The sequence below is a fragment of the Hylobates moloch genome, unplaced genomic scaffold, assembly GCF_009828535.3.
Source record: "Hylobates moloch isolate HMO894 unplaced genomic scaffold, HMol_V3 SCAFFOLD_3, whole genome shotgun sequence".
Taxonomy (NCBI): Eukaryota; Metazoa; Chordata; class Mammalia; order Primates; family Hylobatidae; genus Hylobates; species Hylobates moloch.
This window is the reverse complement of record NW_026652278.1, coordinates 171,256,314-171,274,993: the sequence shown is the minus strand read 5'-3', so window position 1 is coordinate 171,274,993 and position 18,680 is coordinate 171,256,314. Positions and strand designations below refer to the sequence as shown.

Below are 18,680 nucleotides of genomic sequence, written 5' to 3'. Positions count from 1 at the left end.
CCATATTCAGATTATTTTTTCTAATTTTTACCGGCACCATTTTTATTTGCATTTGTTCAGACGTTACTTTTAAGGAAAAGAGTGTAGAGAAGGAAAGCAGAACTTCGCCTGGTTTTCTGGAATTCCGTTTTGATCATGTTGAAGTTTAATTCGAGGGGAAGAAAACAGACCAGTTTGCCAAGTGCAATGACCTGATTCTTGTTGGATCAACACGTTATGCAGTTGAGGTTGTCACTAGAAAGCAAGTGTGATGAAGTCTGCCTTTTGCAACTAAAATCAAAGCCCTGGCCTGCCGGCCAGAATTGCTGAACTAAGCATCCTCTAATCAGCCGGTCTGTATGTAGATTTAGACATCTCCAGGAGGCTGCAAGCCTATCAGGCCCAAACTGATTATTCTAATCAAGTGTTTTAATTAAGCACACTTATTGCCAGGATCACAGGAATGAGGCCTGGTCTCAAGTAGTAATGGGTGGTATTTTTGTAAATTCTTCTTTACAGTTAGCGTGTTTGGCTTTGTGGGGGTGTGTTTACTGTTTTCCTAAAGTAGGCCATGGGAGAGTCCCCTGTGAAGTTCACTCTGCTGAGCCAGCAGTCTGGCCAATGGACAAAAAAAAAAAAAAAAAAAAAAGGTACTACCAACTGGGTTGCAGATAAATCAATTCCCCAACAACTGCATCTATTTGCATCCTCCACGTTAAACACAAAAGCAATGCTGGCTAGCCCAAGACTTGAAAAAATATAAAAACACACACACATTGGGTTGGCTTTTATTGGAATGCCTAGATGCAATCTATAGTCATCAAGTTATGGAAAATTCAGGTCACATATAAAGTTAAGAAGGCAAATGAAAAGAACAATACAAATCAGACAAAATTTACATCTCAAAATATCATGAAAGCATTTTGACTGGCTTTGCCTAAAATACTTTGAATATCAATTTCTTTTTTGTAAGCTAATTCTTTTCATTATACAGTCCCCCACCCCCTCCCAATTCTTAGAAAAAGGTCTTTTGTTTACATATTCCCCAAGGTCACTATTTCTTGTAAAAGCATGTCCAGATCACAAGTCTTTTTAGAAAGAAATAGGCTCATTATACCTACTAACAAGACACTAATTGGGTTGATTTGACTTCATCTAAAATAAGCACCAGGAGATACTCCAAATCTGTTATTTATCGGTGCCCGTGTGAAGACCAGTCCATGTCAAGAAGAGGTTAAGACTATGATTTCACTTCTGTCATGTGGCACAAGCTTTTCATGGTAACACATCAGAAACATGTCTGAGAATTTACACTCAGAGCCTATTTCACCCAAAAGTACTTACAGCATGCTAAATACAGGCCTGCAGAAGTTCCACGGAACAGAACTGCAAATACCTAAGTTAACAGTTAAAAAATAAAATGGAAAACAGAATCATGTTTATGTGGTTTGAAATCTCATAGTTTTCTAAATTTGGGCCTCATAATACTTGCCAAAGGATTTCCAGGATAAAAAATATTAATGCTAATCTGTGCTTTCATTCTAATAAAATATCAGCATTCATTAGAAGATTAATTACTTCGGTATGCTCTACCAAATACACAAAGACAGTAATAGCACTGATACTGTAAATTCAGTAGCTATTTTGAAACTTTCCCAGCCAATCTGTTTAATAAACACGCCTACTGTGCAATTTAGAGTATGTGATACATACAAAGCAGTTAGAAAATTATTCTCAATACATCACTTGAACCTTTATATTTACGACATGTTCACTTGCTATATTTTATCACCATTATACATAGAGGAAAACAGTGTGTACTATAGCTCAATGAACTGAGAAATATCTTCTAAAAATATTTTTGTGGCTGAATTTAGTGCTCAGGAAAGAGATTTGTCAGAGCTGAGCCGACACGGAAGTGCAGATGGCGGCTGGGCTCGTTCCCACACGCGTGCATGCATGTGTGCAGGAGGGCGCGGCTGTCAGTTCACTTCCAGCTGGATCTGCCACCCCAGGCTTCCCCGAGACAGAGCAGAGGCTGTCATTCAAACCAGCCCCTAAGATGGTTTGGTCACGTGGGCTTAGAGTAACCCTGACCGGCTCCATCTGGCTCACCCACCACTGCTCGGTTTCTGCTGCCTTTCCTAGATCTTAAGACACGTGTTTAGGATCACGACTACATCAGATCCTTTCCTCCTCCTGTTTCCCCAGCGTCTGATGTGGTCTCTCTTCCATCATGAGACAGAGCTTTGGAACAGTAACAGTAAAAACCCCGGGGTTAATTATATCAACTCCCCATTGACTTGCAAGGTTGAGAAGGGGCCAGAGAACCCTTCCTCCCGTTTCTTCGGATCTTCCCTTACATTCCACCAGCCCCAGTTGTCTACTGCGTCTCTCAGTTGACAATGCTGAGGACACTGGCTTGATGCGTGAGAGAGGGAAGAGAAAGGAGCTCTCTGATTCACCACCCACCTAGAATTGCACGGTCCTACCCATCTAGTGATAGAAGCTTGCACATTTTTTCAACCTAATACAAAAATATTAACACTTCTGGACATTATAGGCATAAGTTGTTATATCTCTACAATATAATAATTTATACTGTACAGCTATAACAGATAACAAAAGGTGCAATCCTTTTAAAAAATCACACAGTTCACATGTTTTTATCATTTTATTTTTAAGTATAAACTTTTTAAACACTTTACATAAATTAACTCCTCTGAGACTAATATTTGATGTACAGTAAATTGTAATTCATATAAAAATCCATAAACAACTTGTCTCACATAATTTACAAAAAAAATCAGGATTTCCTTTGCTTATCAGTGACAAGGATTCTAGTTGCCAGTTTTTTCCCCGAAGGCAAACCACGTTAGCATTGTAAAATCCATTAATAAATCCCCGCCGCAGAAGTCACTGTGCCGATGTCCTTCTACAAAGCTGCACAGGGAAAGCAGTTGGGTTGTCTAGAAACAGTAACTTTGCCCCACATTGTAAAATGAACAGAGATAGCTATCACATCCTATGCAGACAGACTACTTCTTGTAAGCAAAGGTCGACAATTCAGGACTATTTGGAAACACTGTATGCATTTTTTTTCTTTTTTAAAGTTAGTTAAATACAGTGCCTCGAAGGAACAGACGGCCCAGCGCAAAAGATCGAGGCCTTTGTCCTTGATGATGTTTTCTTCTCTGGCTACGTTCAGTCCGACTGAGTGCAGCGCTTATGCATATGTAAACATATTCGTTAAAGCCGATCACCTTTAAGGTCATTCAGAAAAAAGCGGTCCTTGTTTTTGCGGTGTGGGTGTGGGTCGTAACAGCAGTCTCGTTCTCCCGGGAGGAAGGCTCTTGGGCGTTGGAGAGTCCCACTCGGGTCGTGCCACGGGACGATGTGAGCAGGGCGTGAGCGGCTCGGCGGGCGCGGCCCGGGCGTTACCTCCTGCCGATCTCGCTCTGCCGCAGGAACTGGATGTTGTTGGCGCTGTCGGCCAGCTCGGGGTACTGCTCCACCGAGAGTACGTAGTACCCGTCGTAGCCCTGCACCTTGCCGGCGCTCAGCAGCTGCCGCTTCTCGCCCTCCGTCCAGAGGCGCGCGCCCTCCTCACCGTCGCGCACGCGCTGCTGCTCGCGCGCCCAGGCCCGGGAGAGCGCGCGCTGCCGCGCCTGCTCCAGGATGCGCGCCTTCTCCTCGTCCAGGGTCATGCCGTAGCGCACGTGCAGCGCCAGCGCGCCGAACTGCATCTCCACGTCCGCGAACCTGCGCGTCCTGCCGTTCACCACCGTGGTGGACTGCGACACCGTCACGTTGATGCCGTTCTCCAGCGCCTTGCGGCCGCTGGTCAGCCGCAGCGTGCCCAGGTCGCTCTCGGGCGTGGTGGTCTTGATGAAGTAATGCGTGTCCTTGCCCTCGATGGTGAAGTGCAGGTTCTCTAGGTAGAAGGCGTTGTTGAGCACGGCCGCCACCTTGATGCAGTCCTCGTTGGCGATATTGAGCACGTTGGTCTGCACGCGGCCCTGGCTGACGGCCAGCATGACGCCCTTGCCGATCAGCGACTTGACTGTGGCGAACCACAGCCAGGACTTTGCGCCGCCGGCCCGGCGCCGGCTCACCTGCACCTCGGCCATCTTCCCCAGCGACAGGAAGGCCTTGGCCTGCCGCGCCACTTGCTGCTGGACTCCGAAGATGGGCTGCGGGCGAAACACAACAAGGGGCGCGTCAGAGGCGGCAGGGAGCCTCCCCAGTCCTGACCTACACACGGGGCTCTGGGGACAGCGCCGGGGCATGCATGGAAGCCCCGGGGTCCTTCCCTGATCAGAAGGCTGACAGCCCGGGTGGAGGAAGCACTCGAGATCTGTCCCCCTCAACGTGATCCCAATGCTTTGGAACCCCCAAACGGCTCACTCATCGTGGATCACTTTAAAGCTTTCTTCATTTCTAACATGGGAAAACCAGTCCCGTTTCTTGCTTTTCTCAGTTTCTAGATGCTCTTTTCCCACGCCCACCTCACGTGGGGAACCCAGCTCATCCGGACCTGCATGCTCATAGCTTTCTCCACAGGAGGCTGAGAAGCCACCAAACACAGAGAGGGATCTGAACGGCTGGGGATACTTAGGGCCGATCACGGGGACCTGCTTCGTATGCTTTGAAATGCTTGTATTTCAGTCAACTCTGTCCCCTCTCCTGGCAGAGTTTTCAGCTGAAGATGGTGAGTGTAACGGCAGAACTGAAATGTACAGGGATGAGTGTACGGTGGGGCAGCTGGAGACGGTATTTGTTACTTTAGGAAAACAATTATTTTTCTCAGACTTAGGGACAGTGGACCGTCTAGATTGGCAAATGTTTTAAATTGGGGGCATCTTAACTCAGCCATTTCTTATACCACCAGGTGTTTGTCTGGCCATTGTTTCCCAAATGAAAACATCTGTTTCATTTGCGGCAATGAAAGAAACAGTTGTTTTTCTGCACTTGGGGCAGCCTCAGTGTCTTTGCTTCTGATTCCCTATGCTGTCCCTATAGTGCGCCTCTTCTGACACAGAACTTGAACCATATTTAAAAGGCTGCTTAGGAAAAGAGCTGGCAAGTGCATTTGTACAGTTAGATGTAAGTGTTTTCAGGCATGGTGGAAAGTCATACACAACTAGGACGTGCATGTTCAAATGCATTAGGAAACTTCGGTATGTCTTCATGCCACTGTATCAGTATAGACGGTCATGCACTGCTTAACCACGGGGAGGCATTCTGAGAAAAGTGGCATTAGGCCATTTCGTCCTTGTGTGAACATCATAGCGGGCACTTACACAAACCTGGATTGTGTAGCCTACTGCACACGTAGGCTGTAGGGGATGGCCTATGGCTTCTAGGCTGCAAATCTGTATACGATGTGACTGTACTGAATACTGCAGGCAACTGTACCACCATGGTAAGTACTTGTGTATCTAAACATAGAAGAGGTACAGTGAAAACACAGTGTCGGCAGAGCCCGGTGGCTCATGCCTATAATCCTAGCATTTTGGTAGGCGGAGGCAGGAGGATCGCTTGAGCCCAGGAGTTCAAGACCAGCCTGTGCTACACAGGGAGGCTCTTATCTCTACAAAAAATAAAAAATTAGCTGGGTGTGGTGGCGCGTGCCTATAGTCCCAGATACTTGGAAGCCTGAGGTGGGAGGCTCACTTAAGCCTAGGAGGTCAAGGCTGCACTCCAGCCTGGGTGACAGAGTGAGACCCCATCTCAATTAAAAAAAAAATATGATATTGTAATCTTATGTGATCACCACCTTATACAAGGTCTATCATTGACCAAAATGTTGTACACACATGACTATATTTGTAACTTATGAAAAAGGAATTGCTTTTATATTAGGTATGAAACAACAAAAAACAGGTACTGGTACTGTAGATAGCCTGTGTGTGTGTTAACTATGGCGGTCTCTTCTCTTTGTTTTCATTGAAATGATAGGAAATTGCTCAAGGGGTGGTTGGGAATTAATTGTTCTAAGAAAGTCTACACTGTCTTCTCCTTATGATCATGGAGTCACCCAGTTTCTCCATCTCTAATTATTCTTACTATAAGCTGGCAATTCTGGTGTTGGCTGTGCATTCCCTTCTGGTCTCTGCCTGGTGGGGATTAGAAGTACCACTTTCTGAAGTGGCAGCTTTGACTTTGCAATCTTCTATTATATTTCTTTATTTCTTGTAATGGTTACAGGCCTCTTGATCTGTTATTCTCAGGAAAATTCCATAAACCTTCCTGGTTGTAGGTGGAGCCTTACCAGAGGACATTTATTTTTATTTTGAATCTTTTCCCATGAAACACTATTAACTAATTATTTTTTTTTTTTTGAGACGGAGTTTCGCTCTTGTTGCTCAGGCTGGAGTACAATGGCGCGATCTCGGCTCACTGCAACCTCCGCCTCCCAGGTTCAAGTGATTCTCCTGCCTCAGCCTCCCGAGTAGCTGGGATAACAGGCATGCCTCACCACGCCAGGCTAATTTTGTATTTTTAGTAGAGATGGGGTTTCTCCATGTTGGTCAGGCTGGTCTCAAACTCCTGACCTCAGATGATCTGCCCGCCTTGGCCTCCCGAAGTGCTGGGATTACAGGCGTGAGCCACCTCACTCAGCCGAAACACTGCTAATTTTTAAAGAAGTTGAACCTTATGGCATTGTTTGTGGGTTGCTAATTTGTAATATGAGTTCCCTGCCCTCTTGTTTATTGTATTTTTGCCTTCAGGTCCAGGCTTTCTTGGGGTTCTTTTTAGAAACCCAGCACTCGAAAGTGAGCTTCTGCATTTCTGTGTTTGCATTAGCATTGCTGAAAACATATTTAAACCTGTTCAACAGGCCTCTGGTTTGTTGAACACAAAGGCAGAGGAAGTGTTTTTTTTTTCCCTAAAACAGTCAAAAAATTAAAAACTGTCTTTGGTACAGTTTTCACAAGGGTAGTTTGATTCGATGTGGGTAGATAAGACACAAGCTACTTATCACCTTTCCGTAGGTCTTTTTGTTTCTTACCGGTGTATCATCCCACTGCTGACTCTTCACAAGTTCGTAAGAAGGTTCTGTTAAATCAAATTTGGGCACAGGGAATCCAGGAATAGCGTTGTGCAGATGGAAACCAAATGTCACCAGCCAGCTGTTAACATCTAGGAGAAGAATGTTCAAAATGAAAGGTGTTGGAGTTTGTTTTGTCCTTTCAAAAATTTAAATTCTTACCTTAAAAAGAAAATCCAATTTCACAATTAATAATCTGAAAAGGAGCACATTTGCTTTCGTCCTACAAATCTAAACCTACTCTGTTTTTAGACATGAAGACGGTAATCTTCACAGCAGAACTATGGCAAATGCTACGAAAAATGCGAGTAATAGATGCTCAGACAGACTGGGTAAGCCATCACTCCTGCTAAGTTGCAGCCTGTGCTAGTAACAGTGAAAGCAAGAGTAAGAACAATGCACAGCAGCAGGAGAGAGACATACTTGTAGAAAACAAATGAAATTTGTTTCGTAGTTAGTAAAGGCTGGTCTCAAATAGAAGTTGTGTGTTATTAGCTCTCCAAAGCAATTGCCCAAGGATATGCGGACTTCCACAACCCATTTTCTATTAATAAAACCCCTAAATTGAGAGTATTAAAATCAACAGTTGATTCTTAATCAAAGATGAATGCTGAAAGCTGGCAAAACTGGCCAAGGGCACAGAAGTCCTGATTACCATCAGTTGTGACTTCAAAGGCTCACTGTGCACAAGTGGAGACAAACTTTTTGGGGAAAGAACCTGGAAACCTTTAAGATGGTATTTTAAAATATTGCCATGTGACTCCAAAAGCCATTAAGTTCAGAATAAGGCTTTTATTCTGTTCTGGAGGTTATAATGTTACAGAACTACTCAGCAGGCTTGCAGCTTTATGAGTACGGTTGGGTGTAGATTATTTTATATGTTAAGCACATTGCTGGAAAATTTGAAATTGCATTTCACCTAATATATTTTATGCTGTTCCATCTCTCTTTTGATGTTTTTCAAAAAATGCTGCTATGGCATTCCCTGCAGTCCACGTTGCTAGCAGAGGATGAATTCAGGAGCTGTGGGCTTTCCAGACTTTCAGTCAGCCCCTGTCAACACCCCTTAAATAACCAGTGGTAAACTGCTTGTCAGAATGATGGAGAGCCACTTGATTCCCATTTCCTTCTCTAGGGCACAGACTCTCACCTCATTGCCAGGCTGGCAGGTCCTTCGTCCAGGCATCATATGGCTATAAAACCAGTGGTATTCTTTCTATTTGAAATGGGGTGGTAGTAGTGGTGGTGGGGAGACATAAATCCTAAGTGGTTCACGTAGGATGCAAAGTGATACAATTTGTGTGTATGTGAGAGTGTATATGAGTTTGGGGGTGGGAGGGCCTTATTTTGGGAGAAAATTCTCCCAAATGTTAGAGTATTGGGGGCAAAAATTCTGTTACTCTGAACAATGTCTGCACAACAGTGAAAATCAGAGGGCCGTAAGTATTGAAAAGTACTGCCAAAATAATGGGGTTTGAATGCAGATGTGTATTGAAAAACCCTGAATGAGAATAAGGGTGCTGCTGAATCAGGAGACAGAAAGGAGGGACTTTCAGCTGGTTCACATGGAAGAGATATGAAATGCTTTAGGCAGTCTGGAAAGGTAGGAAGCAGATATGAAATGAACAGGGGGCAAGCTGTTGAGAGCTGTTTTGAGAACTGAGAGAACAGACATCTCAGTACGCCTCAAATATTGAACTAGAAAAGAGGCAGCCTAAAGGAGCATCTAACACAAGCCAAAACAAAACCGAAATACTTTAAACCAAGCCCAAAAAAAGACAACAGGAAAGAACCTTCCTCCTGGAAATATAAATGTGGTAGAGGGTTAATGATGGTACTGTATATCAGGAATGGAAGGTAGGAGCAGCAGGATTCAGAATTCTTGGAATAGAGGTTGAGTGAATAAGTCAGCTCACTAAAGGGAACTAGAGTAATGCTTGAAAGGACCTTGTCTGTTTCACATGCTGGTTGTTCCATGGTGGCAGAAGTGGGATCTGATGTTCTACATCTTGCATAACTAAAAAGGTAGCATGCACTAAACTTGGAAAGATCTTAAATCTGTACCCTAAAAATTATCCCACATTCGTGGAAAAGTTAGTATGCCTATTAGTATTGTCACCATGCAAGAACTGCACTGGCAATGAAGACAGTGATGTAAGAAGACAGAAGTGAGACCAGACACAGGATCCATTGTCTAAGCAACTGATGGGAGAAATGGCTTCGTGACTGTCCTGAGGCGATGGTGGTGAGGCAGGAATTAAACACCTCCCAGGGATGAAATGGTGTCACCCTGTATTGTGTTTCACCTTAATCATCTCCATAAGAACTTGACACATGTATTAAAAAAACCGGGCATGGCCGGGCACGGTGGCTCATGCCTGTAATCCCAGCACTTTGGGAGGCCGAGGCGGGCGGATCACAAGGTCAGGAGATCAAGACCATCCTGGCTGACACAGTGAAACCCCATCTCTACTAAAAATGCAAAAAAATTAGCCGGACGTGGTGGCAGGTGCCTGTAGTCCCAGCTACTCAGGAGGCTGAGGCAGGAGAATGGTGTGAACCCGGGAGGCGGAGGTTGCAGGGAGCAGAGATCGCGCCACTGCACTCCAGCCTGGGCAAGAGCAAGACTCTGTCTCAAAAAAAACAACAAAAAAAAACCGGACATGACACATTCATAAGGTAGTTACTGTCTATTGCGGAATTTCATGTATTATATTTGTGCCCTAAGTTAGGCATTATTATCCCAATTTTATAGTTAAGGGAATGGAAACTCAAAAAACATAGGGCTTGCTTACAGAGCTACACAACTTGTGGGAGAGGAGCTGGCATTGGAACTCCAATTTTGGGACTCTGTGTTCATCATGCTTTTTGCTCCCCCATGTTCTCCTTCTTTAAATGACTGGAGTTCATGTCATTTCAAAAACTTGTGGCCTTGGGCAACGGCAGGCAGAATAGGAAGTGACTGTGTCTCATTTTCCCTTTGTGATTTCTCTATGTAGCCATTTGACTTTGCCTGGGTAAAGTATAAAGTTTTTTAAAAAAGCATTTCCGGTTATTCTGGGTATTAATCTAATAATGGTAGTCCTCCAGCACTTGGGAAGGAATCCAAATGCTTACCTGTGACGTAATCTTTCACGTCATGGATTTTGCTTGCAGGGTTATTATTCCTAAACATATACAAGTTAAAAGGAGCTGGGTCCTTCCCAATTCTTTTCCAGATTTCTATGTCAGGTGTTGTCCACCGTCCTGCCAAAATGTCATAATCTCTTTCTCCAAAGTGGATTAATTTGGTGAGTGGGTCATACAGGCCACCATGAAATCCAATTACCAGTTGAAAGTCAATATTGGAGTCAAAATAGATTTCACCATATGCAGTGTACTGAATCTGTTTCAGCATAAGCCCATTGCTACTGAACACAGCCAGTGGCGTCCCTGTGTTATCTGATGCAATGTAGAATTCGTCCCCACTGCTGATTTCCATGGCAAAAAGATGTCCTTGGAGATCATAATACAGGGAGGTAATTTCTGAACTCGAATGGTTGTAGACGTGAGTAATCCTAGTGGGATAAGTTAGGTCAGCATAAAAAAACTGCAGGTGCTGTCCTAGACTGGTTTTGCTAGAAACACGCCTTCCCAGGCCGTCATAACGGTAGATCACTGTCCAGCCACTGCCTTTACTGTAAACTCGAGTTAGAAGCCCCTTGGAGCTATATTCAAAGATTTCCGTGCCCCTTTGACGTAGGAAACCATCTTCATCCAACCGATATTGAACATCACCCAGTCGAGTGATTCTGTCTCGCAGGTCATAGCGAAGGGGTGTCAGACGTGCACTGTTACTTGGGTTCAGTAAATGGAGGTTTCCATTCAGATCGTAGTTGTACCGCCACATTATCTTTTCATTGAGGTAAACTGTTTGGAGCTGTCCATCAACATCATATTCATAAGCATATTTGGTGGTGTTGGCAAAGGGCCCTATTTTAATCTCTCTCTTGGTTACCCGACCCATGTTGTCATACTGAATTGTAATCCAGTACATGAGCGACCTGAATATCTCATATTGAATTTCCTTGATACGGCCATGAGCATCAAAGTGCTTCGTATAGGTCATTACAGCTGTAGAAATGATCTGGTTAATATCATAATATATAACTCCAAATTTTCCAAACTGCTCAACTTTGCCAGAAATGTCATCAAACTGATAGAGATCAATAGGCAATGGAGTTTCATTGATCACACCCTGCATGCTCGTCACTCGAAAGCTGTTGTCGTAGCTATAGTCAAATCTTGCATTTACCATCCCATCTTCACTAAAGCGGAAAATCTGCCTGTCAATCAGGGGGCCAATTTGCCTGTATCTAATGGTGCAAATAAAACCATCACTCTGGAGGTTTACTGTCTTTAGGACTCCTGCTGTTTCATCATAGGTAAAACTGACTCTTGTGCTATCATATAAAATTTCTGAGAGCCTAGTCTGCCTTCTGTATTTGAATAAGACCCTCCGACTTGTACCCAAGAAAGCTGTTTGCAGAAGCAGCCCCTCCTCGTTGTAGTCCGTGATGATGGAGGCGTTGCTTTCCGGGGGGTTGTATATGTTGCGGTAGTAGCCGATGGATCGGATGGTCTGCATGGTGTGGCGGGCCACACTGGGCATCGTGATGGCAGACAGGCGGTCCCACATATCGTATTCGAAGATGTACTGCCGCTGGCTATGAAGCAGAAGAACCATGGACTGTAAAGAGAGAACATACTGTTACTCAGTGTTTGTGAACGGGAGATGCAAAAGCAGATTTAGTGACCACAGATGCACAGAAACATTCCACTAGAGAAAACGATTTTCATTTTAATTGAGTTATCCTTGACCTTGCGTGTTGTTAACGTTTCTCTGCCTAATTTGCTTGGATGCTTAATTGTTAGGGGTTCTGCAATTAGTGGCTCAAGATTCACAATGTGCTGCCTGTCACGACGGTACCATTCTTTTCCCAGACATTCGTAGCCAACCAGCAGATTGTCAATGGATGTGGATTAGTCATAATACAGGCATGATCAAAGCTGCTTTACAGACAATATTTTGAGGAGAAAAGAGCATATGGGGAATGCAGTTCTATCCATAATTAGCAATTATTTAGTAAGGTGGCTTCCCCCCCTCATTTGACTGAAGAACCACTCAAATCATGTTTAATTTCTAGTGTACTTGGGGGAGGGGCAAAGCATTCACAGTATTATTCTACAAAGACATAAAATTAGCCAAAAATGGATAAAGTGTATACAAAGCATCAACACCAAAAAATATTGTGACATTAATCACATGGTGAATGAGAGCTATAAATGCCCTTAATAGAAATATATACCCATACAAGCAAATTGTTACAAGCCATCCGTACTGACAATAAAATCTCCTTTTCTTTCTGTGGATACCAAATCCGATTTGTATCTCAGGAGCAATAAGAATGGTTTCTGGACTACATACTGCTTTGGTGCTAAATTATGAAATGAGTAAATGTATTAAAAATCAACTCTATTTCATGAGCCACTGCCGAAAGACAAATGACAGTTATTAGGCCAACAAACGTGAGAGAAGGTCATCCCAGGCTGGTTAAGTCAAGCTCAGCAGTAACACAGGGCTGTGGGTGGCTCTCTGAGGAAGCTTCCTGTTGGGCCCAGTGGAACAACATTGGCACAGCACAGGGAGGATGTGGAGCTTGGGAGCCCTGCTGGGACTTCTCCTTTGCCTGACTTCAGCTTCTGTAGAATCTCCCCTTTGGGCAGACCTAGGGGCAATTTTTGCAAGCAGGTTGTGTAGTAAATGTCCTGAGAATTGTTCCTAATAGTTTGCATTGTTCCAAGGAAAGCTTGGACTATTGCTGAATTCACATGAATACCTACTTTTGGAATCATCTGAAGTCATATTTGATGGTGGTCTGTAAAATATTACTTGTTTTGCTATGAGTAAGTTTTGGCTTAGTGCACCTATCCCAGTAAGAACATCGGAATAGTCTGGGTGGATTTGCGGGATTTGGGAGAGATGATGAGAAAGATCTGTCTGTTGTCTTTTCTGATCCTCCTGGATGCATGCAGGTGATCTTGGTCACTGCCTTTGTCATTCTGTGACAGCGGCTCTTCTCAATGATATGCTCCTGGGTTCCCTCTAAACATTTCCCAGTGCCATTATGATCACTACTATACATCTGTAGGGTTGCGCTTGTATGTTTCTGTTATTCTTCTCTGCAATGCACTTAATTTAAATTGGGAAAACTGCTCCAGAATGAAGCGGTGATCCTCTCCCGCTTAGAAACGTTGCCTTAGGGGCTTGTCATCTAACAGGTGTGGTTCACTGTCTCAAGGGTGAGTCTAAGGAGAGCAGACAGGTGGGTTTGCAAGAGGACGGATTGGCCATGAGGGTCCTAGCTGGACGCATCCCAGAGGTGGGGGGCTGCCGTAAGACAGTAGCATCCTCCAGTGAGCTTTGGAACTGAAACTGGTTCTCACAAGGGGTACCCTGTGCAGGCGCCGGCTGGAATGGCTCAGGGTTCAGGGGGTTAGGTTTAGACTGAGTCATTCCCCAGGGCACCTCTGGTAAAGAACAAGATTGTGTGAGGGGAGCACAGTGACAACATGGATGTAATGTGATTTATTTGGATGACAAGAGTTCCTCTGTGCAATGTTTCATTCAGGAGGGGTGGAGCAGTAACTGCCGAGTAGAGTGTGTAGCACGCGCTGCTGGGTAACTGGTGGTGCCGTGCTCTGGGGTCTGAGAGCTACCGGAACTCAAAACAGAATCATTTTCTAGGGCGAACTTCTGTCTCAAAGGCAAATGAAACATTCCATGAATATGCTTTTCAGTGGATATTTCTTAAGAAAGGAATTACAGGGAGATTGTTCTTTCCTTTTTCTTCCCTTTCTTTTACTTTCATTTCCTCTGACCCCAGTCAATACCCCAAGCCGCACAGCATACAGCTTAGCATTTTGCACACGTGTAATTCTAAGTCTCCATTTTTGATACTATGCATAGTTCTTAAGAATGGAAAACAGCCTAATCTAGGACGCTTACCTTTTATATGTAGAAGAAAGGAAAGATGCCACAGAGTACCCGAAAGTGTGGCTTTCTAAGAAAATCGCCTCTTTTGGTTAATAATGCATAACTAGGATCTACATGCTTTTTATGATTATGTTGAAGCTCTGCCAGGAACAACACAAAGCTGACAGCTTTAACTGTGCTAATGTAAGGCTCTCTCTTAAATGAAAGAGCTAGCACGAAAATTATTTACGAGCGACTTACATGCTCAAGGTCTGATTTGTGAATGTTGTCAATGTGTAAGCTTGGCAGGTGGACAATGTTAATGCTTGTTTGTTTACATCATAAATCACTTAAAAGGGTCTCAGACAGTAGAACTTAACTAAGGAGAAACTACTTTGCTAATGCAGAAATTCATCATTGCTGTGCCAATGTGACTTCCGTATTGATACTTTGAATAATAAATGGAACTCAGTCATGTGCCACTGGTTTTTTTCCCCCTTAGTGCTCTGGATGATTGCTGAAAAATGTGAATTATCCTTTCCCTATTGTTGAGCTTAGTTTGCAGGCATACCTTTTCTAAATATGTGTAACTCCATGTTTTACCATCAGCAAAGACCCGAGATACGATCCTCCCCTGTCCATCATAATCTACTTTCTCGCTAGTGGTGCCTCGCTGGATGCTGGCGATTTGACCTGTGGATGAATAGGTGACATTGACGGCCATCAGCTTGCTGCTTGGCAGCCAGAGAGTCGGGTGCCCAGACGTGTCGTAGGCGATCCTCAGTAGAAATTTACGGTGGTCGTCATAGATCTTTTCTGTCTTTGTTGTTCGATCAAAGTCAACTGAAAGGAGGTTTCTGCCATTAACCTGTTACAACACCAACAAGATGATAAAATAAATAATGTTATTCCAACACCGGAGTCCCCAGTATTGTTTAAACACCATTTATGATGATTGATTCTCTTTGTCAGTAAATTAATTTAGCAACTTCTTGGGTACAAGTGCAAGGCAGTAGATTAACTGCTCTTTTAAAGTGTTTTATTAAGCAGAAAGACAGCCTGGCATTTGTTCAAAACCATTTCAATTAAATTTTGTAAACTAAAGCAACTGATAAGAAAAATACCAAAATGTATTTGTCTTAAAGTTTGTTCAGGAGATCTAAAGGTGATAAACATGACACCTATTCATAGGGCTCAAAGCTCCTCCTCCAAAAGACACTGGAAAATAATTGCTTAGCAAATTAATCATGGCTCCATTAAATAAAACACGGTGGTTAATGTGACTCTCGCCCTTTGAAGAGCAGTTAAGTAGAAGTTGGAACCCACATTACTGTAAATTATTAATGAGCTTCAATAGCAGCAGGTTATAAACAAGAGCATTGCTTTTGGCCCAGTGCTGCAACGTCACAATTTTTGAGAAGGCCCCTTTCTTTGGAGAAGATCTGATTAACTGGCAGGGACTTCAGAGTCCTTTACTAACACATACACATGATCTGAATATTGTACTTATTTGACAAATTCAGCACCATGTGTTGTCATAGAGTCTCTGTGGCTAGGTGCCACGTCCGGAGCCTTGGACTAAATCTGGCTGTTACCGTCTGCCATCCGAGGCATAGACAACCCAGCCTTCGTTATTGCAATAGAAATGTGGTCCCGATTCAGTTCTGCTTTACAAATAGTCTCCAGTGTTTGCAGGCTGTGAACCTCTGAAGAGCAGAGACCATGGCCTATTCATTCTCTGGTCTTCTACAGAACCTTTGTGGGAGGGGTGGCTTGTACATTCCAAAATGCTCATTAACTGTTTTGACTGTTAAAAATTAAATGGGAAAATCTTAATTTTCTATAACCATATTCTAGCTAGAACCTTCAAAATGGACAGATCCAGCTGACCAATTTTACACACACAACCACTCACATGTTTATATATAAATATATGTGTATATACATACATCATATATATTTGTAAAATTTGGAATAAACTGCCTTTCGCATTCTATCATTGACATTAAACATGTCCTATGCAAAAATAATCCTTAAGCTTAAACTTTTCCAATTGGCTGTTCAACGGGTGTATTGTGAAGTCCGTGGAATGGTAGCTCGACAAGCTAAAAAGAGATGATGTTGAGTGTGGGAAGCACCCAGAGAGCTGATTTACAAAAAATAAGAAGGCAGAGCCCTGGAGAGAAATTACATCTTTTTTTTTTTTTTTTTTTTTGAGATGGAGTTTTGCCCTTGTCGCCCAGGCTGGAGTGCAGTGGTGTGATCTCGGCTCACTGCAGCCTTCGCCTCCCGGGTTCAAGCCATTCTCCTGCCTCAGCCTCCCAAGTAGCTGGGATTACAGGTGCCTGCCACCACACCCAGCTAATTTTTGTATTTTTAGTAGAGATGGGGTTTCACCATGATGGCCAGGCTGGTCTCCAACTCCTGACCTCAGGTGATCCGCCCACCTTGGCCTCCCAAAGTGCTGGGATTACAGGCGTGAGCCACCGAGCCTGGCCTAGAAATTACACCGACCCTGGCCTAGAAATTACATCTTAACTTCTCAGTTCTATTAGCTGACGTGGGCAAAAACCCTGCAACACTGTGTCACAGCAGATCGTCGGGGGTGGTGGCTGGGGGAGGAACCCAGGAGTCCGAAGCCTGATCTCTAGACCTGAAGCAGCCTGACCTTGGCTTTCAACCCCTCTGAGTCTGTTTTGTCCATCTGTAAACAAAGAGGTTGGCCTAGATCCCTTAGGCTCTGTCTTTCAGTGAGTTTTATTTGATTCTGACCAGCCAGCTGGAGGCTTTCTGAGCTTCCATGTGGAAATGTCTGCATATTAGTTGCTCCCTGCCTTATGTGAATTTTGTGAAACTTTATGAATTGAGCTTTGTAGAATACTTTGTGTACCTTGGAAAGAAGCTACCAGCTAATGTTACAAATATATATTTTAAAGTCTGTAGAAATATTTGATATGAAAGTGATAAATGGCAGAATCAAGTTCTTCCGCTTATACCTGCACTCCATTTTTGGAGGCCTCAAGAAGAGGTTCTGCACAATTTAAATGGTTTTCTCAGGGCTCTCGAGTGCCTGTGATTGTGTTTTGAAAGGAAAAAATACCCTGAATGTTTAAGGTTGCCCTTTTTTTCTTTCTTAGATTATCCCGGGCTTTGGAGGAACTACAGAAGACTGACTGTAGCTTCCAGGGACGGTGCTGCCATGTTACTATTGCCCATGTGTTTGCATTTTCCTTGGCATTCATTTTAATTTGTATGAATTCTTTACTGCTTCCTGGACCCTCCCTCATCTCTGCAGTATTTCCTCTGGTTGGAGTATGGGAAATCTGGACCACAGAGTGGGTGTGACGTGCTGCTGTAGGGAGACACGCATGGAACCCCATGCTGCTCGGGCTTCTGATTTTTTTTTTTTTTTTTTTTTAGACGGGGTCTCACTCTGTCACTCAGGCTGGAGTGCAGTGGTGCAATCTTGGCTTACGGCAACCTCCTCCTCCAGGTTCAAGCAATTCTCCTGCCTTAGCCTCCTGAGTAGCTGGGATTACAATCATGTGCCACCACGCCTTGCTAATTTTTATATTTTTAGTAGAGACGGGGTCTCACCATGTTGGCCAGGCTGGTCTTGAACTCCTGACCTCAGGTGATCCACCCGCCTCGGCCTCCCAAAGTGCTGGGATCACAGGCGTGAGCCACTGTGCCCAGCCCTGGCTTCCGATTTGCACCTTTGGTTTGTGAGTGTGGCTAGGTGACACCAAAATACCCAGATGCAAGTCAGATGACGCCATCACTGTGTGTGCCTTGGACAAGCATCTGGAAGCAGTGAGACCCAGCATCTGGACAGAAGTTATGATTTTCCTTTTATCCAGACAAATACTGGATGCCGTGCCTTTCCTGTATCCTCAAACCAAAGTAATGAGGAATGAGTTAGAATGTGGCTATGTTTTTTCCCAAATTCCCAACACAAGCCAAGGCTTTAACCATTCTTGCTGTTTCCAGACACCGCTCTCTGTTATTCAGTATGGAAAATCTCAAAAAGATACTAACAGATCTCATGTTTTTCACCCCCTCACCATGCCTGGACCTTCTCCTTTGGGTGTTGTGAACAAAAGAGCAGACAAGGGGCACCTGCGTTCCAGGACATGGTCTTGCTTCACCACATCTTTATGACGTCAGGGCAACTTTTTAAGTCTTTTTGTTGTTGTTGTTACAGTCATGAAGTATCAGCATTATTCCAGACTTCAGTGGCTTTTTTTTTTTTTTTTTTTTTTCTTGAGACAGGGTCTTGCTGGGACACCTAGGCTGGAGAGCAGTAGTGTGATCTCGGCTCACTGCAGCCTCGACTGTCTGGGCTCAAGTGATCCTCCCACCTCAGCCCCGTGAGTAGCTGAGACTAGAGGCGTGCGCCACCACACCTGGCTAATTTTTGTATTTTTAGTAGAGACGGGGTCTCCCCATGTCGCCCTGGCTGGTCTCAAACTCCTGGGCTTAGGCAATCCACGCGCCTCAGCCTCCCAAAGTGTTGGGACTACAGGTGTAAACCACTGTGTCTGGTCTTCTGGTAGCCTTTTAATAAATATTTTTAATTATTAAAAATATCAGGTTGAGACTGGGAGGGGTGGCTCATGTCTGTAATTCCAA

General features: G+C 44.0%; 1 protein-coding gene across 6 annotated transcripts in view; it reads right to left on the bottom strand.

Moving 5' to 3' along the window:
- Positions 1 to 2,638: 2,638 nt before the first annotated feature.
- Positions 2,639 to 18,680, bottom strand: part of TENM3 (teneurin transmembrane protein 3) — a 1,044,221-nt gene continuing 1,028,179 nt past the window's right edge. For all 6 annotated transcript variants that reach the window (XM_058436908.1, XM_058436909.1, XM_058436910.1 and 3 more), the window contains 4 exons: positions 14,620 to 14,916; positions 10,151 to 11,762; positions 6,995 to 7,125; positions 2,639 to 4,172 (listed from right to left, as the gene is read on the bottom strand). In XM_058436908.1, coding sequence (XP_058292891.1) covers positions 3,417 to 4,172; positions 6,995 to 7,125; positions 10,151 to 11,762; positions 14,620 to 14,916 — 2,796 coding nt within the window. In that variant the 3' untranslated portion in view covers positions 2,639 to 3,416. The remainder of the gene's footprint in view (positions 4,173 to 6,994; positions 7,126 to 10,150; positions 11,763 to 14,619; positions 14,917 to 18,680) is intronic.